Source organism: Hyperolius riggenbachi, chromosome 4 (assembly GCF_040937935.1).
Source record: "Hyperolius riggenbachi isolate aHypRig1 chromosome 4, aHypRig1.pri, whole genome shotgun sequence".
In the NCBI taxonomy this organism is placed as follows: domain Eukaryota; kingdom Metazoa; phylum Chordata; class Amphibia; order Anura; family Hyperoliidae; genus Hyperolius; species Hyperolius riggenbachi.
Window position 1 is genome coordinate 267,210,463 of NC_090649.1, and position 25,322 is coordinate 267,235,784.

General features: G+C 40.9%; 1 protein-coding gene across 3 annotated transcripts in view; it reads right to left on the bottom strand.

Moving 5' to 3' along the window:
* Positions 1-25,322, bottom strand: part of HACE1 (HECT domain and ankyrin repeat containing E3 ubiquitin protein ligase 1) — a 187,641-nt gene that overhangs the window by 74,384 nt on the left and 87,935 nt on the right. For 2 of the 3 annotated variants that reach the window (XM_068231230.1, XM_068231228.1), the window contains exons 13-18: positions 22,556-22,624; positions 15,252-15,339; positions 13,327-13,438; positions 13,147-13,244; positions 11,377-11,464; positions 6,676-6,825 (exon numbers count right to left, since the gene is read on the bottom strand). In XM_068231230.1, coding sequence (XP_068087331.1) covers positions 6,676-6,825; positions 11,377-11,464; positions 13,147-13,244; positions 13,327-13,438; positions 15,252-15,339; positions 22,556-22,624 — 605 coding nt within the window. The remainder of the gene's footprint in view (positions 1-6,675; positions 6,826-11,376; positions 11,465-13,146; positions 13,245-13,326; positions 13,439-15,251; positions 15,340-22,555; positions 22,625-25,322) is intronic. The other variant, XM_068231229.1, reaches the window with a different exon arrangement.

Genomic DNA, 25,322 nt, shown 5'->3' on the forward strand with positions numbered 1-25,322 from the left:
CAAGAACGGCAGTAATTAAATATTTCCCTTGAAAATCAATAGGTGAATTCGGATTGGCTTATGTAGGCTCAGTCACCCAGTGACCAACTGTGCAAAGTTTGAGAACCCCACCATTAACAATGTAAGAATGGCTGCAGTTTACATTTTCCCAGTGAAATTTGTATTTATCTCCACCCACTTTTTGGTTATGGGGATAAAAGGTATCCTGTATGTTATTCCAGGTAATGTACTATGTGTGTGCCAAATTTCATTCAAATCCGTTCAGCCATTGTTGCGTGATTGAGAAGCAAACATCCAAACTTTTGCATTTATAATATTAGTGAGATAAGATGTACATTTCTATAAATTAATTTTTTTCCCTATTTTCCTACATTTTGGACTAATCTATCGTCTCATGGGGGATTTTCAAGGTTTTCTTCCATTTCAAATGCACTTACTGAACGTCAGTTGCTCTGTCCAGCTGTAAAATAGTGTGCAAACGAGTAGGGAAAACTGGACGGGAGGAGATGCCCCAGAGTGTGATACAATAGTGTAGTGAGTGGAGGTAAGTAATAGAAGTAGTCTTACCTCATAATAGGAGGTTAAGAATTTTATTAGACACAAACAAACAGATGAGTTTCGCTGGACCTGCCCGCTTCTTCAGGTCAATACAATACATTGGGCTCTATTCACAAAACTTCTCAAACATGACTTATTTATCACTCATTTGATAAAAATAACCTTTCAGCACATTTACAAGCAAAATAATCACTCAAAGTAAGTTGTTCCTGATTGACTTAATTTCAATATGAATTTTCTTACCTTAATTATATTATATTTTTTCTCTTTCGAAGCTTAAAAAAGTAACATAGATAAGGTAAAAACAGGTGAAAAAGCTTTGTGAATAGAGCCCATTATCTGTGCTATGAACCTCCGTGCTTAGTGTGCTAAATTACCTAATGAGACGGGAGGTTGTCTGGCATTTTTGTATAAATAATTTCCAGGTAGTGCCTTTGTAAAGAATAAGGCTAGGTTCACAGTGGTCAGTTACATAACACACGCGTTATAATGACTGTGAGCTGCAATGGAGACTGGCCATAGACTTTAATACAAAGCCTGCATGCAGCAAGTTAGAATAATGCAATCAGTCACAACGCAGAACTATGAACAGGTCCAAATTGTATGGGCAGTGAGTTGACATGCAGAATTATTCAACAACACTACTGACCACTGTGAACAGGGCCCCAAGGAAGTAATGAGAAATAGACTAGTCAGACTTGTCAAATTTTTACTAACTACTGTAAGGGACTTTACAACATAGGAAAAAAAGTTATTTAAAGTGCATTTTACTTTGTGAGAAATGAATGTTTTGTATGTAAATGTTTACGGTACATGTATTTTACATTTTTTGTGATAGTGGAACCAACATTGTACAGATATGTTAACTACATATGACATCAAACATATTGCAGCCTCTAAAGACCAGCTGCAGTAATCTGAAACACCAGTAGAGTCGCTATACGACGTGACTCAAACAGCTAAAACACATGGATAATTTAAATCTTGAGCTTCTGGGTGATTTGCTTGTTGGCATTATCCTATGCTGTAGCGTAATGAAATCAAAGTGTATCAAACAAGGAGACTACCAACAAATATTAAACATTTTCATCAGCTTGAGATGGCTACATGATAAGAAGACTGATGTTCCAGCCTTATGCTGGGCATACATGGTGCATTTTTTTTTATCAATAGCGTCGCTGATGGCTCGATTGATAATATCCGACGTGTCCAATACCCCGCCGATTCCCCGCTCAATACCGGCGGGCAGGACAAAAGAAAAAACGAACAGATAATAAGGAAGTCCCTGTGGGGACGAGTGGGAATCGATCCGGGCAGCCGCTGGGACGAGCGGGGACGCGCTGGCATCGAGCCAGCGGCTCGATTCCGGCGCATAAACAAGCCGTGTATGCCCGGCATTGGGGTTCTGGATTTGATCTCTGATAAATTATACTCATGAGGTTTGTATGTAAAGTACTCTCTTGTACTGGTGCATTACCTTAAAGGACCACTGTTGCGAAAATCTTGTAAGAAGTAGGTTTCTTCCTTAGTAAAATGAGCCATGGATTACTTTTCTCCTATGTTTCTGTCACATACAGTAAGTAGTAGAAATCTGACATTACCGACAGGTTTTGGGCTTGTCCATCTCTCCATAGGGGATCCTCAGTATGGCCTTTATTCTTCATAAAAGACATTGGCCTCAATTCACTAAGATCATGCTGGAGATAAGGCAAGAGACAACTTAACTCACACAGTGAGAGAGTTATCTTATCTCTTCATTCCTTACGTTACCTCCTCTGTGGTTAATTTACCTCCTCTGTAGTTAATTTACCCCCTCTGTAGTTAATTTACCTCCTCTGTAGTTAATTTACCTCCTCTGTAGTTATTTTCACACGCAGTTAATTATGAGCCTGTCTTTAACTCTGGAGTTATTTTAAGGATTGGAGAGTTAACTTAAAGACAGAAGAGTTAACTTAAGGTTTGCCTGAGGTAAAAGGTTTCCTGAATACTACATGCCTTATCACCATGGTAACAACTCTAGAAGAGTTATTAAAGACAGGAGATAAGCTTAGTGAATTGAGGCCATTGGCCTTAATTCACTAAGCTTATCTCCTGTCTTTAATAACGTTTCTAGAGTTGTTACCATGGTGATAAGGCATGTAGTATTCAGGAAACATTTTACCTCAGGCAAATCTTAAGTTAACTCTTCTGTCTTTAAGTTAACTCTCCAATCCTTAAAATAACTCCAGAGTTAAAGACAGGCTCATAATTAACTGCGTGTGAAAATAACTACAGAGGAGGTAAATTAACTATAGAGGAGGTAAATTAACTACAGAGGAGGTAACGTAAGGAATGAAGAAATAAGATAACTCTCTCACTGTGTGGAGGTAAGTTTTCTTTTGCCTTATTATCTCCAGCATGATCTTAGTGAATTGAGGCCAATGGCCTGTAGTTATTTTCACACGCAGTTAATTAACCACCTTGGCGGTAATTATGCGGTAATGACGAGCTCAGCTCGTCCATTACCGCTGCGGTGGATTTCTCAGGCCCTGCTGTGCCGATTTTCGCAAAAAAATTTTAAACACGCAGCTAGCACTTTGCTAGCTGCGTGTTGGACGTGATCGCTACCCGACACGTAACAGGCCGTCCGATCCCCCCGACCCCTCCCCCCCCCCCCCGAGACCCCTGCGCAGCCTGGCCAATCAGTGCCAGGCAGCGCTGAGGGGTGGATCGGTACTCCCTCTGCCGTCGATGACGCCGGTGACGTCATCACGATCGTCGCCATAGTGATGGGGAAGCCAAACAGGAAATCCCATTCTGAAAGGGATTTCTTGTTTGCTCTGATCGTCGGAGACGATCGGAAGGGGCCGGGGGATGCCGCTGCTCAGCTAGAAACGTTATTAAAGACAGGAGATAAGCATAGTGAATTGAGGCCAATGGCCTCAATTCACTAAGCTTATCTCCCGTCTTTAATAAGGTTTCTGGAGTTATTACCATGGTGATGAGGCATGTAGTATTTAGGAAACATTTTACCTCAGGCAAACCTAAAGTTAACTCTTCTGTCTTTAAGTTAAAGTGAACCAGAGACGAAGCACCCTCATGTATTTTACCATATAGATCAGTGGGTACATTAGAGAAAACACCTACCTTGCTTTCTGTTTCATTCTGCACTGCACAGCTTGCTTTTAATCAGCCCTGATAAAATCCCCGACTGAGCATTCAGTCTGGCTTTGCTATAATGACTCAGCTATAATGATTCCTGAGCAGAGCCAGCAGGGGGCAGAGATGAGAGGATACAGATTGAGCTATAAATATTCCTGAACAAAGCCAGACTGAATGCTCAGTCGGGGATTTTATCAGGGCTGGTTAGAATCAAGCTGTGCTGTGCAGAATGAAGCAGAAAGCAAGGTAGGTGTTTTCTCTAATGTTCCCACTGCTATATATGGTAAAATACATGAGGGTGCTTTGTCTCTAGTTCCCTTTAACTCTTCAATCCTTAAAATAACGCCAGAATTCTAAAGTTAAAGACAGGCTGTTAATTAACTGCATGTGAAAATAACTACAGAGGAGGTAACTTAAGGAATGAAGAGATAAGATAACTCTCTCACTTTGCCTTATTATCTCCAGCATGATCTTAGTGAATTGAGGACAATGGCGTCAATTCACCAGAGAGGATTTACTAAGAGAAAAAAGGTAGGTAGTTTATCTCATGAGGTATTTTAACACTCTGGAGTCAATTCACCAGTGTGAGAGGACAGAGAGAAAAATGTTCGATAGCAGGGGATAATGGAGAGATATGCATGAGGAAAGTGTGAGAAAGCAGAGAGTTAGGTAATCGGTATTAATGATTTACATGGGATACTTTTTCTCTCTGTAAGCTTGAAAGTGAAGCATTGTGGGTAGGAGGCGGAGTTTTACCACTACGTGACCAGAGTATTCCTGCCTTTTACTGCCGGATCATATCATAAATCATATCACGAGTGAGTCTGAACTTCTACACCACCTCTGTCTCAGTAAAATTATCAAGAACTGTTCTCTCATGAAAAATACGAGGGGCGATTAAACAGACCCTCCTCCTGCGCCTTCATCTCCTCATAATAGAAGCAAGCTCTAAGGCCTAGTGCACACCAGAGCGGTTCAGCTGCTTTTGCGATCCGCTTGCGGCTGCGGATACGCTTGGGTAATGCATTTCAATGGGCTGGTGCACACCAGAGCGGGAGGCGTTTTGCAGAAACGCATACTTCCGGGCTGCTGCAGATTTTGGATTGCGGAGGCGTTTCTGCCTCAATGTTAAGTATAGGAAAGACGCAAACCGCTCTGAAAAGCGGCACTTCAGAGCGGTTTGCCAGTCGGTTTTTGTTACAGTAGCTGTTCAGTAACAGCTTTAATGTAACAATACATGAAATCTACTACACCAAAAACGCTTCCCAAAACCGCAAAATGCTAGCTGAAACGCTGCAGAAAAAGAAGAAAAAGCGTTTCAAAATCTGCTAGCATTTTGCGGATCTGCTAGCAGTTTTTGGTGTGCACCAGGCCTAACAGAGTAAGCTCAAAAGGCTCCATCTTCCACAGCAGCAGCTGCTGTGTGAAAACCACGATATCTCCAGGTTCATTCAGGGGATAAAGAGATGAAAAAATAACGAATGGCCACACCCCCTTTCTTCCCTGGTGAATTGTGATTTGGAGAAAAACTAACTACTAACTATCACTTATTTATCTCATACTTCTCTCACATTTATCTCTTGCATTTCTCTCTGTCGATATTTTCCCCTATACTTTTGGAGAATTGCTATTTGGAGATATCACAGGAGGTAAATTACCTCCCAAGAGATAAATAGGTTGGTAACCTCTGGTGAGTTGACGCCAATGTCTGAAAAGGATTTATAGAAAAGATGGTGGGCCAGCCTCCCTGCTCACTGTGCCCTTTTTTTGGAAGTTGGACAGAGCAACTGCCATTCACTAAGTGCTTTTGAAAATAAAGAAAACCCTGAGAACTCCCCAATGAGGAGATGGGCTAGTCCAAAACCTGTCAGTTCTGTCAGATTTCTACTACTTACTGTAAGTGACAGCAGCATATGAGAAGTAATGTATTGCTCATTTTACTCTGGAAGAAATGTGCTTCTTTTATGTATATACTGTATAATCATTTTACATTTTATGATTTTTGCGACAGTGGTCCTTTAAGTACCTGCATTTTATCCACAACCCAAAAACATACTGCCAGGTAAACCATGTGTGTGCAGGTGGGAAAGGGCAGAAGACTATGCGCTCTTTCAGGGCAGGTCAGATGTTTCTCAGCACTCCTCCAAAAGCTGTGTAATATGTCAGTACTAAGTCAAAGCAGTAAATAATACACAATCTTTCTTTGCTATTTTATGCTATTCATAGGGTTATGCTATTATGCGTTCATTCTATTCAGAGGGTTTGGTCCATCTGAAATTATTGTTAAAGGCGTAATGCCTTTTGTGAACAGCATCCAACTACAATGGTTGATTCCTTTATAAAGTTAGATTATAGAAATGGCAGTTGGGAGTGCACTGGTTTTGTAAGAGCACACATAATTTTTCCCTTAGTGCACCCTTTATACACTCTTTATACACCTGGACCTTTGTGCAGGGTGAGCAGAGAAAGAGCTAGATGACAATCAGAATTAGCACTCATAATATTCCAAGTGAAGACAAATAAAATCTTGCCTCCAGTATGGCCATTTAATATAGATCTTTAATAGGCAATAACGACTTGCAGTTTCTTGTACATGTGTAAATAACTGCTCAGTGCAGAAAGTAGTTAGCAGTTATAAGGTGCTTGCTTGTTGGCTACAGAACTCTTCGAACTTGTCTTGCTGAAATCACCCAGAGCAAGTCATGCTACATTAATTAGTACTCCTCACTGTCTAAGCATTTTGTGACTGCTTGTCAGCTGTCTGACAGCTATCACAGACTAGCATGAAAGGGGTATTCTGACAACTGCACCATTCTGATCAACACTCTGCTATGACAAGCTGTGTTTTTGCACACAACTGTGTCTGAATCCAGAGATTCTACAGCTAGATACAAAGCCTCTACAAGTAAAATTCCAAGATGTGGATTATACTTTTTAGCAATCCCCTATTTATATTTCATTTTCCTGTATTCATACCAAGGATGTGCTTGTAAAATGACCTGGTGAAGTAAATGTTGACCAGCTGCCGGTGATAAAGTGCGAGGCCTAGAATCTCGCCAGCAAATCGAAAGTAGTTTAAGTGGTCTGGATTCACTGAGGAATTACTGTTTGGCTGGAAAGTTGTTCCTATTGACAGAAAGAAAAAACAGTTACTTTTAAACTTTGAATGCGGAAGTCCAATTTTAAATTAAAAAAAAAATAAAAAAAAATGACCCTATGGGGAAAAAATATTTTCGCTATGAATAGCATAAATAAACAGAACCACTGTTGGGTATTTGTTGTTGGCTGTGGAGTATTAGGGAGACTTTCTCTTGCTTCTAATGCTGGGGATACACGGTAATTTTCTGTACCGTGTATCGACCAGCTGATCCGGCCAGCTGATAATATTCAGCTGGCCCGATCAAGCCGTTCGACTCCCGCCCGCTCGATCCCCGCCGGCAGACAATGGCAGGCAATCGAGCGCTGATGAGGAAGCACCGGCGGGGACGAGCGGTAATCGATCCGTGGACTTGCGGCTGGGGTTGATCTGGCGGCTAATCGGCCGCCGGATCGACCCGGGTATTCCCAGCATAATACCATGGAATTCCTTGGGTTTAACCACTTTGTTACTGATTACTTTGGCAAAACTTTATCACTACATTAATGATCTATGTATTGGGTTTTTTTCCAGGACAAATTAGGCTTTTTGTCTGTGACTTTTTTTTAGTAGTTAGCTTATTTTCTATGCATTTTAAAGGGAAAATAAGGGAAAGTAATAAAAAAATATATACAATTTATCCATTTTCATCCATAACAGCTTTAATGTAAAAAGTTCTATTGCACATTAAACCTACACATTTTATTTGTCTATCTCTCCTGTTTATTAAAACAGGTAATTTGTGTTCATTGTGTATCAGGCACAGACTACTTTAATCAGTGTTGACTGTAAAGCGCTTTTCTCCTACATTAGACTCAAACCGCATAAGCATTTCTCACACCAGTAATTGTTTGCATGGTAAATTGTGGCATACGGAGAAAAATTCTATATGTCCAAAAATGTCAGGCTAAACAGATGGCCTTTAAAGTGGACCCAAACTAAAAATACAAGATTTCAGAAATAAAATCTATTTTCTAAGTTATAATGATAAATAGCAGCCTTTTTTCAGCTGCATGATGACAAATATAAAATATTTTACATTTATTGGAGAAACCCCTCCCTTCCTTTCATATTGCCGGCAAATAATCCGGCAAACTGGTGGAGTAGATGGTGTCCAGCAAAGGATGAATTGCTAATGGCTGCCACCTGTATAACCCTAGTTATGCAAAGAGAAGGGTTAAAAGCATGCACTGAAATGCTTATAGGCTTAAAGGTGTGTTTATTTATCTTTGTATGTGTCAGAGTGGTGCAACTAAATATTTTGAATTAAAAAAATGTTTGGTTTGGGTCCGCTTTAAGTCAGGATTTGAATCCTTTCAGGGAAGAGGCTGTCTTTACTGAGTGTGTTAGAGAGTACCAAATGGCAGGATCAACATGACAGAAGGCTCTGCCTTATTTGTAAAATCAAAGTACACGTTAAGATTCAATTCAACATTAAAGCAGGAGGATCAGCCATACTATGCCAGGGACAAAAAACACACATATATAGGTAGCAGGGCTGGCCCTAGACTTTTTGCCGCCTGAGGCAAACTTAGAAAAAATTGCCGCCCCCCAAGCCGTGGGTGCGGTGGGGCCGGCCGCTGAGCTGGAGGGGTAGCAGTAGGGCTGCACGATTTTAGGGGAAATTTGAAATTGCGATTTTTCTCTTAGAAATTGCGATTTCGATTTTTCCACGATTTTTCATGACAGAAGGAGGAAGTGCACTGTAGACGCAGCTAACACGACACAGTTAAAGGGAGGGTCAAAGCAGATGTATTTTTGTCACGTCATACCTTTCTTAAATCCTTATCTTCAGCCTGTCATGCCTGTGTAATTCATATCCCCCTCCACAGCAGCGGGCAGTTGCCGCCCCCCTAGAAGTGCCGCCTGAGGCAAAAGTTTCACCCCACCTCATGAGCGGGCCGGCCCTGATAGGTAGATAGATACTTGATCTACTTACATAACACATGTATTGTACTGTCCACGTTTTGATTTCAGTGAATTTCATATAGTAAATTAAGAGAATTCTGTTTCTGGTGGGGACCATGTTTTTTGCCCACAGCTGAGGCTAAATAATGAGGTAATTCTTCCCTTGACTTTTTTTTTCTTTTCTCCTCCAATCGCTGAGTCACCTCAGCCTTGCTTGTAAACACAAGCGAGTAGGGGATCAGGTTTCAGTAAGGCAGCTAGCAGGGAAATAAAGGAAAGCGGAGTAATATATTATAGATAAAAAGAACCCCCAGCATGCAACTGTTTGGCACTGACTACTAAAGGGCCAGTGCTCCTAAAGTATGTGATAACTCCAAACCATGACAGCAGAAAAAGTTTTGAATGCAGGGTTAGCATCCTTATCACTTAATACACTCAGACCAGTTGTTGTTGAAATTTGATTTTTATGGTGACAATACCACTTTAAAGCAATCATGAACTGACATTCAACAAGATGAGATAAACATGGGTACTAGTCCTATTAACAACTTGTCTGAGGCTCCTTTTTGTTTTTTACATTGCAAGGGTTAAAAACTGTGAAAAAAAGTGTTAAAAACATAGATTAAATGTTATTACCAAATACAGTACACTTGAATATATACCAGAGTATAAACAGAGGTAGTTCTGTTTTCCTTCAGACAACAGAAAAACAGTTTGACTCATTTATAAACCTGGGGTAAAAACCCAGGTCACTACTTTTAAAGAGACTCTGTAACAAAATTTTGAGCCTTATTTCTTCTGTCCTATAAGTTCCTATTACTGTTCTAATGTGGTCTGTCTTCCTGCAGCCTTTCCTACTTGCACTGTTTCTGTAATAATTCTTATCTTCTTTCCTCTGTCGTGTCTGTCGGGCTGAGGCTGGAATGTGTGGAATGTGCAGCACTGCTCGTCATTGGCAGAAGCTTTACACACCCCTTCCAAGCTCTGCATGAGTCACACAGTAAGCTGTTCTCAGCCTATCATACTCTGGTTAGAAGCCAGTCTTTTGATTGTAAACACTGCCTAAAACTGTTAATTAAAACCCAGGATTGCAGCAGGGAGTGGCAGAAACAGCACAGAGGGGCACAGAAGAACATAAGGAATAGAATGGTATGCTTTTTATTGTAAGAATTTTAGAGTACAGATTCTCTTTAACATTCATATATTGCTTCTCTGGTGGTCTATTGGCCCCTTATCCCCACATATAGCATTCATGTAGTCTAGTGGTACCTCCCCTTCCTCATACAGCATTCTATGATGTCTAGTGGCCCTCCCCCCCCCCTCCATTGTACCTGGTGTCTAGTGAACCCCCCCCCCCCCCCTTCCTCATACAGCATACCTGGGTCCCTATGCAATTCACTTTTTCTCCTAGGTGTATTTTCACACCAATGCCTTTTAAACCAACAGCAAGCAAAAAAATATTTAAAATATTTTTGATAGTACTTTTTTGTACTCTAATGTGGAGAACACTGATACACCTGACAGGCAAAGCATTTCATTTTGAAGCAGTTTTTTTGAGTAGTGTTTAGCTATAACATAGTCAATGCTGTAATCCATTGGAAGGAACATTATTGCAAGCCTGCCTCTTCCTGTCAAAAAAATTGAGTTTCTCCTAGAGTCAAAATTTCAAAGGAGTGATTACGGAGACCAGGGAAACAAGGAGAGAAATGGACAACGCACAAAGGTATGTGAATCTAGCATGAACATACCTCTGTCATTACCTTAGGCAGCTTTGCCTTGGGTCAAGTATACTTTAGATAGTGATTACACACAAAATTTAGATGATGCGGTTTAAAGCTCGTTTACAAATACACATGGAAGCACTTCAAAAGTGCCTCTTTGCACAAAACTTTAAACTTCACTTGAGTGCTACAAGCTGGCAAGTGAAAATCTTCACGCTAGTATAGAGACAGGTGCCAGCAGGCTGTCCCAGAGGCACCTGTCACTAGGTGTGTGCTCCTCGGGTTTATTGATTTATTGTTGAAGCCGGTGATGCCTGCATTTGCAGCTGAATAAGAAAAGTACCCAAACAGCAGCAAATACTGGTAACACAGGCTTCAAAAAAACCCAGGGAACACATACACATTAACAGACGCTAAAGGGCAGGCCGGTATCTGTCTGTTTACTAGCGTGCATGGCAAGCAGACTGGCCGGTCTTCCGTGAGCCACCCTGTACTTAATAGATCACACTACTGTGGAGAGCACACAGGTTAGGTGTCCTGACACTTCATTGGATGCATGTCTGTCTCCAAACAATGAGCACTACGCTTTCAAACAAAAAGAATGACAGTGATGGAGCTTCCACCTTTAAAATTATCAGTAATAGCTCAATAAGTTCTATTCTGATCAAGTCTTTCAAATACGTGCTAAGAGGATTTTAATGTCTGATCCAAAGACCCATCATACATACCTGAGTATGACACAAAATATAAGGAGAAAATAATGTTTCAGCCTATTTTTTCCCAACTTTCTGAGCTGCAAAGATAAACTTACATATTTAAGCCTCTGAAATAAAGCATGCAACGCATGTGTATCTCCATGGAATGATTTTAGTTCATTTCAATGCACGTGCAAAATGACTTCTGATTACCTACCATCTGCTGATTGTGTGAAAAGGGCATAATCAGGATTGATAATTTCTGAAGAAAGTATATCAAACCACTCTCGTACAACCCCTTGTCCCTATGATAAAAATGTAAACAAAATCAGTCAATAATCTCTACTAAAAGGTTAATCATTACCATTTTTGATAAGCTAATTTTTGAGAGTAATTGCCTTCAATAAAAATGTGGCTTATATTACAAAGAAACATCCACACCATTCAGCATACATACATACATGATTTTTCAATGCTTATTCAGAGAAAAAAGATCAGTGTAGTCCTTTACCATTAGTAAAAAGTACTGCATTACAGATTTTACTCCTAAAAGGAGATATAAGACAAGTAATTGCCTTTATTTCCTATATTGCTTTGTCCATTGGACCCAACACAACCCTATCTGTGTGATGACATACTAGAAGTATGTCGGTATAGCATTTCCTGAAATGCAAAATTATACTTTATCTGACAGGTGAGAAATTTGGGAGTGACTAGAGCAGTGTTTTTCAAACCTGTCCTTATGACTACCCAGCGGTGCATGCTTTGCAGTCAAACTCACCAATGCACAGGTGGGGTAATTATTGTCTCAGCTAGGTGGATGCCATGTAGCTGGGACACTTATTACCCCGCCTGTGCATAGGTGAGGTTGCTTGAAAAACATGCATCGTTAGGGAGTCACGAGGACAGCTTTGAGAAACACTGGACTGGAGCAGTGTTTCTCAACTCGGTCCTCATGACTCCCAACAGTGCATGTTTTGCAGAAATCCACAAACATCCACAGGTGAGGTAATTAGTGTCTCAGCAGAACTCATTAACTACCTCAATGGTTTTCTGCAAAACATGTACTGTAGGGGGTACTTGAGGACTGAGTTGAGAAACACTGGACTAAAGGCTATAAATTTAACACCAATATAAGAACTTTTGTATACGTGTTTCCCTGAAAATAAGACAGCCCCTGTGAATAAGCCATAGCTGAAATTTCCAGCATGCTCGGAACGTAAGCCCTCCCCTGAAAATAATCCCTAGCAGCAGCCCACATGGCAAAAGCAATTCACGCTCAATACAAAGACTGCATACAGGAAAGCAGAACCTGCAGCAATAAATTGTGAGTTCTATGGTCCAGTATGTGTGCCAGGCAATTTGTGTTTCTATTGAAGCCAGTCTTCCTGATCTGTGTTGTTAAGAAGTATAAGCATCAGCAGCCCTGCACCTCCTCCCAGGAGGGCTGCTGCAATATAACCTTGCCAGGATCCCTCTATGGGATCCAGGGCCACTCTGTGACCACTCTGCTCCAGGGCCACTCTCTGGGCTGTGGTATGCTTGGCTTGCTGAAAGGACTTCCCCACAGAAGTAGAATCAGTTTCTTGGAAGTAAGAGCTAATATCTGCAAACCACAAGCTCTGTGTATGCTGCTTGTGCTTCTGCCCTGGCTCTGCTCAGCATGCAGTATATACATTTTGTATAAGAAAACTACCCGTGTTTCCCCAAAAATAAGACATCCCCTGAAAAGAAGCCATAGCACATATTTTCAAGAAAAAATTACTATAAGACACTCTTATTTTCAGGGAAACATGGTAGTATTAAGCCATAGTAATATTTTGTCATGGCTAGAATGTAGCATGACTGTAATGATGATGGACTGCTACATAAAGTACATTATGTCCTCAGGTTTTATTTTCTTCTAAATCATCACATTTACTGCTAACAAAACATTACAATCAAAGCATCCATGGTGACCATGATTAAAGAATACATTTGGGCTTACCATGCCTTCCTCTCCATGGAAACGCACTGCAATCCCTTGCTTAAGTTTTTCACAGTTTGATTTAAACACCACTTCACAACTGCTCCTAAAAAGAGAATCTAAATATGTAATAAGAATTACTTGTATTCAACTTTGCAACAAAAAAAAATGTTTGAACTAAATGCCAATAAAAGTCCATACCTCGGTGAACTAATAAAATGTCATTTTCATTTACAGGTCTATGAACCATATCAGAATCCGGCTGCCCGGCATGCAGGTGTTCATAAAACCACTCACACCGTTCCTTAAAGGACTGCACAGAAAAACAGAAAGAGAAACAAATCTCATTACACACCAGTGGATATTTTTCTCTTCAGGAGCTACCCCCTTCTGCATGGTTAAAGTGACAAAGCACAAAGATTTCAGTTGGTTGTAAGCAGAGTGGTAGGGCTCATTCACACTGCACAACACATGCACATATGCAGTTTCGTTCATGTGTTTCCATGCATGGAATGCAAGTCGCAGCATGTTACAATACAGAGATTGTGGCCTCGATACAATCAGAGGCGTAGCAATAGGGGGTGCAGAGGTAGCGACCGCATCGGGGCCCTTGGGCCAGAGGGGCCCTCCCTCAACGGCAGCATTAGCTCTCTATTGGTCCTGTGCTCATAATATTCACTTCTGTAGATACTTTGATTAGTGGTAATCATTAACAAACTGTTCCCCATCCCCTTCTTGCACCTCTGACACTGTAGTTGCCATTGGAAGGTTTTGGTGTGCTGTATCAATTGTTATGTATAGAGTGCTTGGGGGGGCCCCATTGTAAAACTTGTATCGAGGCCCACAGCTCCTTAGCTACGCCACTGGATACAATTGAACCAGACAATAAAAAGTGATGAGATGTTCCCCACGTGTTACAAAGCAAGGATACTATACTGTACTGGTCACACTAGTACAGGTACCAGTCTTCTGCGGACTCAATCAAACAGGATTGAGTCTGACGAAGGCCGCACCGCCGAAAGCTTACTCTCATTCTTTTAAGTTATTCCATGAATGGTATCATCCTGATTCAAAACTTTTCCCCATCAGTCTAATATCCAAGAATATATCTAGTATTTCCCCTAAAAAAGTGGATGCAAGCAGCTGCTCAACTAATTTGAACCATAAATAAAAGTATTTGCCACCTATTTTGAACAACCCTTGCTTTGTTTTCTCCTACCATTTTAGGGGTAGGGAGACAATCTGTCACATTACAGGTGCCTGGCTTCTGCGCGTTCGCACCAGCAGTGCCCATTGCAGCGCTTTTGTACACGCATGTATTCCCCATATACACAAAAGTTTGCTAGTTTGAAATTTAGTTATTATTTTAATTTGTCTCTTTTCTTATTAAAATTTCCTTGGACTACAAAATGTCCTAGTTGTCTGTGTTCCTCAAGTGAACTTATCAAGATCATGCCAGAAGCTAAGTATTAAGTGTACTGTAGCGTTGTTCTCTTGAAAATCTGCATGGTGCTATTCGCACTTGTCACAACCTATTCTTATTAAATAAAAAGCATCATTAAAATAAAGTTAGTTAGACAGACAATTGCATCCCACTAAATCAGGGGTAGGGAACCTATGGCTCAATAGCCAGACGTGGCTCTTTTGATGGCTACATCTGGGTCACAGTTAGGGATTGATTCATTAAGCTACACTGTTCAAGCAGCGCAGCTTAGTGTGACAGTGCAAGTAAAATTTTTGCGTTACCCCCAAAACTAATGGCTGCTCCAATTGTCCCACCCTGGATCCTGTCAGGTCCAGTGACTTTGTAGGATGAGATCCCTGCACTTTGATTGGTCACTTGACAGGCAGCCTATTGGGCCAAAGTGCGGGGATCTCATCCTACAAAGTGAATCAACCCCCAAGTCAGCTAGCCAATTGTACAAGCTGTTAGTTGGTATTTCTCCTGTGTGGCTCTCAGGGAAATAGCTGATGTTGCTGAAACCCAAGAGAAGCTGAAGACGTGTCTGACACTTTTCACTGCTCGAGGATCAACTGTGTACACATCACCATAGATGTCTCTTATAACTAGAACAACTCAAGTTACTTTAATAACATGTACAATAAAGTTTAGAAATTAAAATCACCTGTGCTTTTATTATGTGCATAAATCTTGACATCAGCTCAGGACACTCCAAAAGAAAGTGAAAGTGGTCAAATATGATTTTTGGAGTTCTAGAAACAAAAGAAAAATATTTTAAAGACATCATAATTATTTTTCTTTTACATGATTAGGTTGACGTTTTGTTGTAAAAATGAGTGAATAAAACAAAACTACCAAAAAAACCTTTTCCACTATAGATGTACTGCACATTTTTCGCTGAGCCACAGTCCCAGATTTCTTTACATGCATTTATCAGATCATTATTTTACATTAACCATACTTAAAAGTTTTGAAAAAATCTTTGTAGTCTATATAAAGAAAATATCTTCCGCACCAGTTCATAGGTCCTCAGTGACCCTACAGCTGGCTGCTCAATTCCAATTAGTGTAAATCTCTCTCTGTTTAATCACATGAACAGGAAGAGGAAAAGTATACATTTACTGAGGGGAACCCGATTTCTCTGTTAACTAAAGCTATATCTCCATACTGACTGGTAGTCTATCATGAGTGAGGAGCAGCTGAAGGTCGAGGAGGATTTCTGAACTGTTGCAGCAGGAATTTCCCTTTTTTTATTTTGCAAATACTGCAAATTAATATAGTGGTCTATTAAATGCATGTTATGAAAATATAGTATATCTGTACTTGGGCTTTAAAGAGGAACTCCAGTGAAAATAATGTAATAAAAAAGTGCTTCATTTTTACAATAGTTCTGTATAAATGATTTAGTCAGTGTTTGCCCATTGTAAAATCTTTTAAATCCCTGATTTAAATTCTGACATTTATTACATGGTGACATTTTTACTGCTGGCAGGTGATGTAGCTGCTACATGTTTTTTTTTTGGCAGTTGGAAACAGCTGTAAACAGCTATTTCCCACAATGCAACAAGGTTCACAGACAGGAAACTGCCAGGAGTACCACGGTACTCAGAGTTTCTTGTGGGAGGGGTTTCACCACATTATCAGCCATACAGCGCCCCCTGATGGTCTGTTTGGGAAAAGGAATAGATTTCTCATGTAAAAAGGGGTATAAGCTACTGAATGGGATAAAGTTCAACTCTTGGTCTGAGTTTCTCTTTAAGAATTTGGGAAATAAATCAGTATTTCTTTAATTTCAAATATTTTTATATTATAAAGCCACTCTTCTTCACTCCAATCCATATTTCACTAAGTAAAAGCCATAACTTCTTCTGGTAGGACCACCTGAAAGTGGATTTATTTTTGATTCCTGATCTTTCAGATACAATAGTGCTCTAAAAGTGTAGCTATATCCCTAGAACTTACTTTACTTTAAAAATGGTAAGTATACAGCAGTGAGGAAAGCAGGTGAAGTAGTTTTCATCCTTTGTGGAAACGCTTCTTATGGAACATTGTGGGAGATTCATTCATTAATGCCGGTACTGCAGTGCACACATAGCGCATAGTATTACAATCACTTGCAGCACCATGAGTTACACCAGAATCACGCCTCGCAGTACTATAGCAGCGTTGCTACAGTAACAGGTGTTACTAATGAGCGTTATCATTCGTAACTTGCGTTACTGTAGCAACAGCCACGCTACTCTAGTACCGCAAGTCACGGTACTGGCGTAACTTGCAGTGCTTATGTCACTCTCAGTGAAGCAGGTAATTCTTGGGGGGGGGGGGGGGGTAAGGGGGGTTAGTGTTAGGCTTTACATGGGTTGTTAGGCTTAAAGAGAACCTGAGGCAGGGTTCTGTGAATGAAATCCCCATACAGAGGCTGGGTCTGTCTATAGAGCCCAGCCTCTGTTGCTATATAGATCGCCCCTAATCGCCCCCTGCACTCTACAAAATCCCATAAATCACAGCAGCGCTGTGCGCGCTGTGTTTACCTTGCTCCTGTCACTCTCGCCGCTCCCCCCACCTCCTGCATCGCTCCGGTCCCGACTGTGTCCTTTCCCTCCAATCAGCGGCAAGGGAAGGGACGTGGTCAGGAACCGGAGCGACGCAGGAGGTGGGGGAATGGTGAAACTGACAAGAGAAAGGAAAACACATCGGACTCTGACAAGCTGCGTGTCAGCAGCGCGGCTGTGTTTAGGGGGGTATTGTAGAGCGCAGGGGGGGCTTAGGGGCGATCTATATTGCAATAGAGGCTGGGCTCTATAGACAGACCCAGCCTCTGTATGGGGATTTTATTCTCAGAACCCCGCCTCGAGTTCTGTTTAAGGTGCGTACACACGCACTACGGCCAGCGACGGGTCTGTCAGTACCTCCCGCTGTGCGGACTTTCAGGCGACAGTAGTGCGTGTTTACGCACTGTCGGCGGACTGATAAGGCTGTTTCTGAGCGATATGCTCAGTGAATCATTCAGAAAAAACCTTATCAGTCTGCCGACAGTGCGTACACACGCGCTACTGTCGCCTGAAAGTCCGCCCAGCGAAAGGGTCTGATGGACCAGTCGCTGGCAGCCGTAGTGCGTGTGTACGCACCTTAAGGCACTAGGAGGGGAGGTGAATAAATTAAACTACAGGGGAGTGGGGGTTCAGTAAACATGGACTCTCACCACAATATGATAAAACATGACTGGATGCTCTGTGCAACTTGAGAATTTTATGCACCAGCCTTGAAAAGTCTACCCCAGTATGTTTCGCTAGTAAAAGGCTGCCACAGAGGTTCCACCGGTAACATTATGCTAGGTACACATCATGCAATTTTCAGACAGATTTACTGTCAGATCGACTATTTTCAACATGTCTGATCTGATTTCCAATCAATTTTCGAATCGTTTTCCATTCACTTCTATGGGAAATTGATCGGAAATAAGATCGGACATGTTGGAAATAGTCAATCTGACAATAAATCTTAATTATAAAATTGTATTGTGTGTACCTAGCATTAGGCAGCATTCATTAAAGATTATTGTTATTGTGTTGGCCAGTCAGGGTCTTGGCGCTAGTGATACAGTATATTATCTCTGCATTGTTCATTTATGAGGTTACTGCATTTTGACTGTATTTTTGTGTTCTGGTAGCATATTTACCTAATACATGTAGTAATTTAAGAAGCCGCCATGGTGGCACTTGTTATGTGGGCCGATTAGAACTGCACTTATTATGAGATATATTAACGGCAGCTAAAAGCTAGTGGTAAAAATCCAGCATGAGGTAAAAGATTTGGTAACATTTTAATGAAATGACTAAGAGACATGTACCACATCCTAGAGGACATTTACTAAAAATACTGAAAGTAATGTTTCCACCCTAACACCTCTAATGAATGTACAGAGCCAGAATCAGTGAAACTAAGGCTGCATTCATACTTGCCGCATTTGTGTACACATTGTTGTGCATATTTTTCAAATATAACTTGGATGTGTTAAAAGGCTCCATAAAATGCATTAAATATAAAGACGTGCACGGTGTCTGGAAAGAGGCAGTAAGCTGTTAGTTTCAATGCAAAGGTCGAAATGGATTATATGTGAACAGGCCCACTGATTAACATGGGCTGTCAGTATAAATGGGTTTCTGCATTGCAGAAAAACACGATAAACTGCACATGGTGTGAAGGGGCCTAAGAGGTAATTACCACAGAAAACTGTAAATACTTCATGCAGCACAGTTTAATAAATGCTGCCCATTGCCAGTGCAGTGAAGTTCTAAAAGTCTGGCTTACAGATAACAACCCAGCAGGAGAGAACAGCGGATACACAGAACATGTCATCGTGAAAAAGATTCTAGCCCAGGCCCAGAAATAAAAATTTATATCTGTCTACATTGTGTTGTAGCCCCCCCCCCCCCCCCCCCCCTTCCCCCCCCAAAAAAAAAGTAAGCAGTTTACTGTGGTTTCAGCAGTCCTCATTTAGTGTTTTGTTTTTTTAATAATGTTTCTTTTTAACAAGTATTGCTTTTAACAGTATCCTTTTTAAACTGATCTAGTAAATATGGCATACGTACATAAATTCTACCAATCTGAACCCATCTCTTCCACACCATAGAAATGTCTATTGAAGCTTCTGATGACATTGATATTTGCAGGCCACTTGTGAAAGGGGCACAGATTTTCTATGAGAAGCTAGTATTTCCATTTTTCCAAGTCCTTCATCAGGTAACAAACAGTACTTTAACTGCATCTCTTAACACAGTTTCATTTGTAGGAATAAGCTGCAGCCTAAAGCTAGGTCCATTGTTGAAATTTGTGGTGAATCACAATATTTTCCTGATATTAATCATTTACCTGGTCCATCGCCTTTCACCAGTAGACATTAGATAAGATTTCACACAAAATCTAGTCTAATGTGGATCAAACCACTACTACTGCCTGACAGAACTGCATCTACCCACCGATTTTGTTTAAATCAAATCACGCACCTATGATGATAAAAGAATATCTAGCATATGTCTAGCATGACTTTAAGCTTGGGAGGGGAGAAGAATTGACTTCCATTAGGCATCAAAGTCCCTGTTGTGGAGACTTTCCCTCACTTCTTGTATCCTGGCTGCCAGCTGGAGAAGAGTCACCCTATAATCCTCTACAGAATCCACTAACAACTGCTGACTTTCTTTCTCTGGCATTCTAGCAGAGTTTTCAAAACAAATATAAAATACTCTCTGTGGCATTGGTTACACTTAAAGAGTACTTCCAGTGTAAAATAGAGCAATGTAAGGCTCTCTGTTATTGCTGCAAGGTTCGGTGGGTGGTAATATTAATCACTCACTCGCTTGTAATACATGAATGATAGAAACTCCCCCTCCCGTCATCTGTACGACTACCGTAACCATGTTTACCAAAGTCTTCTGAAGGTCTGGTGTAATCCCCAACTGCTTGCCGCAGGCCGCCCCATCTCGGCAGTCACCAATTAGGCTGCAGCTGCTCAGCTGGGATGGGCTGTAGTAAATAGGTGGGAGTAGCCACAGAGCTTCAGAAGACTTTAGAAAAAAAAAAGCAACGACGGCTTTGCTGAGGAGGGAACATCATTCCTGGCATTAATTAATTAGGGTAAGCAGATGAGTTAAGCTTAAGGATGATAATAACCATACTACCAGCTTCTCCTTGCAGCAATAATAGAGAGCCTTACATTGCGGGGGGGGGGGGGGGAGTCAGAGGAACAACGAGTACGTGACGTCACGGGGTAGACAGGGGAGCGGTGAGCACAAAGGAGTTGGCAGTCGCTCATCCAAGTTGATCCGCTGGGTGGATTTTTTGCGGGGTGGTGGTCGGTTGCTGCTGTACACACACCTATTGGCTTAGGCAGTCGTTATCGGCCACCTCAGCCGACTTTAGTCATGCGTGTGTACGATGCCTCAGGGTCAGATGCATGCAACCGTAACCTAGAAGCATCAGGCCTAATGCATATTATGCTTCAGCACCCAGTCAATAAAATCACTGTGGCAAACTCAGTAGACGTGAATACAATATACTGTATGTATTATAACCTAGCCTCAGCATACCAACTCTAAACATATTAAAATAGAGCCTGGCACAAAGTAATTAGAAGATCTACAAAGCATTTATTTTTCTATCACTAGAAACATTACAAAAAAAAAATCTGTCAGCAGATTCTGCTCCGGATGAAACTTGCCATGCCCTGCAAGATTGAGGAAAATCAAGAAAACATGGAGAACACTGAGGGAAGAGGGGGAGAAGTACTTCTATCACAACGTGCAGCATTTGATTTGTTAGTAATGTTTAAAGCGAACCCGAGGCAGCCTGAGGAAAAAAAGATAACTACTTCCCTCTGGATCCTCCAGAAGCTTCCCATGTCCACCTTAAGACCAGTGGTACTGCCTGGGACCCTCTCAAAGTTTGTGGCCCCGCTCCTCTTTTTGCAGGAGCGGGGCAGTACTGCACCTGCATGAGTATGTCCATGCCTGCACAATGGCAGAGAGCCGCTCATGGACAAGTGGCTAACAGTGCAGACATACTTGCACAGGCACAGCATCATTACGCTCACACACAAAAGGGAGTCTGGCCATGAGAATATATCCAATATGCTCTTTTCGTATATGTTCAGTGGGCCCATGCACAGCAATGGTGGGGTGAGGAGGACGCAGAAAGCCTCTGGACTGTCCAGACACTTCCCTATACCTGGGTAAGTATATACATCTTTTTATTCAGGCTGCCTCAGGTTCACACTAAGCCACACATGGTTAAAAGATTAGACCTTACATTAGATAAAAAACATACAAATGTATGGAAAATCTATCAAAAAGTTGGCCATTTCCTGATTGATATTTGATTAAAATATCAATCAAGCATTTATTGGGAATGTCCATCTCTACTAGAATGATGCCAACAGGAGCGTAGGGGATCATGCATGAGAGTGGTATGTGAGTGACAGCATCAAAGCTTTGTATTGCATCTAAACTACTGAAATTACAGTAGATTAGATTGTTGCCGTAATATCTAATGGTGCAATGTGGTAGACTAGATAAACAATCAGTGTCAAGAAGACATTAATCTATTACTTGATCTACCACAATTTTTATGCTGAATGTCTAGTATTAGAATAACTTCATGGACTCATTTCTAAACTACAAATATGTAGGCACTGATTTCTTGCATTGGAACATGAAACACATCTACAGCATATAGCAAGCAAACTCTGTGTAGTGTAGAGTGCAGATCTTTCATTATTACATTGAAGGAAGTAGCACAATTACATTACTATTACGGAGCACTGGTGAAATTGTGTGAACAATTATATCATTTTTCCACGTCTACAAAGGTTTCTTTTACAACTGAAATACTAGAAACAGATTTTAATTAGCTACTGTTGGCTGGCCAAAGACGGACCTTTTTTTAATGTGTTTGGGATTTTTGTTTTGTTTTTTCTCACCCATTTGTAGTACCATTTTCTCCAACTAAGCAACTTTCTACATAATCAAGGGTTTATATCCCAATTTAAGGGAACTTTGCAGATATATGTGAGTAAACTGAGGAAATATTAGACAGAAGTTTCAATTAACTTTATTTATCTGGGAAAACTGAGCTTATATTGCTGGGATTTTTCATATTTCTGCTCAGATCAGTCAGTGCTAGAGATGTTGTTCCTCTCTCCCTCCTCCATAATCATAAACATACATTTGGGTGAATTAAGCATTCGAGTTTACAGCTTGATACTTTATAGTCTGACAGAAGCTGTACAACCAAGCACCATGTTATATTTCCCATGAGCTATAGGTTTTACTATTACAGTACACTTTGCCTTTTATGCATCAAGCTTTTTACCCTGAAAACAACTGGAGAAAGCACACATAAAGAATAGAAGTGTGAAAATGTGAGTGAAAGTAATTTTACGTCTTGTTAAAATATGCAATGATATAAACCTACCTCGTAACAAAACATTTCAAAACTTCATCATGCTTGCAAACAAACTCAATGAAATGTGGTGAAGTCATACTGAAAGTTAAATTATAAAAAAAAAACTAAATTATTCAAAGGTTCTTCAATTTCAGGCCAACCTTATCTATGCTTTAGTGTACATTAACAGAAAGTCACAAAACAGAAGTCTTAACTTAGCAATGCAGTGCAGAGATCAAAGCTGTCCTGCAAGCTGCATTAACACACCATGTCAATCAGATCTCAGATTACAGAAACAGGATTTCATCCAGCAGACAACAGAAATCTGATTCATAGAACACTGGGCATGTTCATTAGTCTTATGGCCCATACACACGGGGCACAACTGTCGCCACAAACACATGGCACGCGCACGTTGCGGCGACAGGTCCCCCATGTGTATGAGGCGCGTGCCATGAACCGTCGCCAGGCGATTGACGTGGCCAATCGCCGGCAACAGCTATCGCCGCAACTGTCACTAGTCCGCCACGCGTACTGTGTGTGTATGCGGACTAGCGACAGCAACCCACACACCATGCACGGAGCTTCCAGTGGGGGGGGGGGGTGGAACCTTCGGCGACAGCTTCCGCTGCATCTCCGTCCCTCTGTGCGCCGTACAGCTGCTGCACAGAGGGACCTGGTGACGAGCTGTCGCTACCTTTTTTTTTTTTTTTTTTTTTTTTTTGTCTCTTGCCCGCAGTTTTGTGCCTCGTGTGTATGAGGCTTTATGGGGGGGGGGGGGGGGAAGGAAACCCCCACCTCTCCAGAAGGACTCTCACAGTCTCACAGGCCTTCTCTTCTTAATTTTGCAATTGTCTTGGAACTATTGTGACAACTGTGAAGATTATCCAGAAACTACATCCCATTACTTCTGGTAATCAGTTTGATGGAAAGGTTAAAGAGAGTGGCTTTGATTGAACATGCCACTTACATCTATCATGACAAGAAGCAGCAAGGTGGACAACCTTAAAGATACAGTGGACATGTGCTGAAGAGCCAGGAGCATGCCATGGGTTGAAAACAAAGAAGAGGAGGATCATAGATCTCCAGGAACCTTTTTAGGAATGTGAGTTTGTGCTCATCTCCCTAGAGGTTTTCTTTCATTTGACTTATTTACTATATTGTCACTATTGTCAGTACTATATTGCTCTTAATGAACCTGAGGTTGTTTTTTATTTTTGATTATTTTTTCCTCCATGGTAGAGGGTACATTTGGATTTTTTTCTAATCTTTTCCAAAATGCTCCCTAAAAATGAAGGCATATATAGTGCATTAGTCATTTTGCTTACCAGCTTTGTAGTGTACACTACACCATCCAAAAATGGCACAGACTTCCAAGTTGACAGTGGCTTGAAATCTTTATAATCAAACACTTATAGGTCATGCATGGCACATTTATGGGAGTAGCAGAGAATGCATCTCAGGGCACACAGTATCTTTTTATATGTGTATGAGATGTCAAGCAACAACTAGTGACTGGCCAAAGATGAACAACAGGAACAGAACTGGTTAGATTACCACAAGGTTGCAAAATCAGTAATGCATTACGGCCCATCTGCAATTTACTTTTTCTCTTGACTTTTCTCCTAGGTGATATTTTAACCACTTCACCACTGAGGGGTTTTACCCCTTGAACACCAGAGCAATTTTCACCTTTCAGCGCTCCTTCCATTAATTCGTCTATAACTTTATTATTACTTATCCCAATGAAATGAACTATATCTTGTTTTTTTCGCCACCAATTAGGCTTTCTTTAGGTGGGACATTATGCCAAGAATTATTTTATTCTAAATGTGTTTTAATGGGAAAATAGGAAAAAATTATTACTTTTCAGTTTTCGGCCATTATAGTTTTTAAATAAAGCATGCTACTGTAATTAAAACCGATGAAATGTATTTAACCATTTGTCCCGGTTATAAAACGATTTAAATTATGTCCCTATCACAATGTTTGGCGACAATATTTTATTTGGAAATAAAGGTGCATTTTTTTCAGTTTTGCATCCATCCCTAATTACAAGCCCGCAGTTTATAAAGTAACAGTGTTATACCCTCTTGACATAAATATTTAAAAAGTTCAGTCCCTAAGGTAACTATTTATGTTTTTTTTTTTATTGTATTTTTTTTTTTAATTACAAAAAAAAAATAAAAAAATTGGGGAGTGTGGGAGGTAATGAGTTAATTTATTGTGTAAATGTAATGTTTGTTTATGTAAAATGCTTTTAGGGTGTAGTTTACTATTTGGCCACAAGATGGCCACAGTGTGTTTGTTTACATGCGACCTGTAAGCGTCCTTCCGGACGCTTACAGGAAGCAGTAGGAGGCTGGGAGAATCACTATGATCGCGCTGTTTCTAATAGAAGCAGCGCGATCATTGCGGGGGCTAGATCAACGAACGGGAATGGATTTTCCCGTTCATTGATCTCCGTGCGAGCAGGCGGCGGCGTGCACGAGCGGCGGGTGCGCGCGCACGAGCGTCGGGAGCGCGGACAGAGGCGGTAGCGCGGAAGGTACGGATTTCTCCGTCCCTGGTTTTTTAGGGGGGAAAAAAGGGACGGAGAAATTCGTACCGCGGGGGTTTAAGTGGTTAATCTGCCTTTCAAAATGCATTTTTAAACCACCAGTAAACAAGAAAATATTCAAAATAATTTTGTTAGTACATTTTCACCTACTTTTTGGTACTTTATCAAATGCAAAGTGCTGAAAAGTTATTTTAAAGAGAAGATGAAAAATGTATCTACTAGGAGAAAAAGTTAATT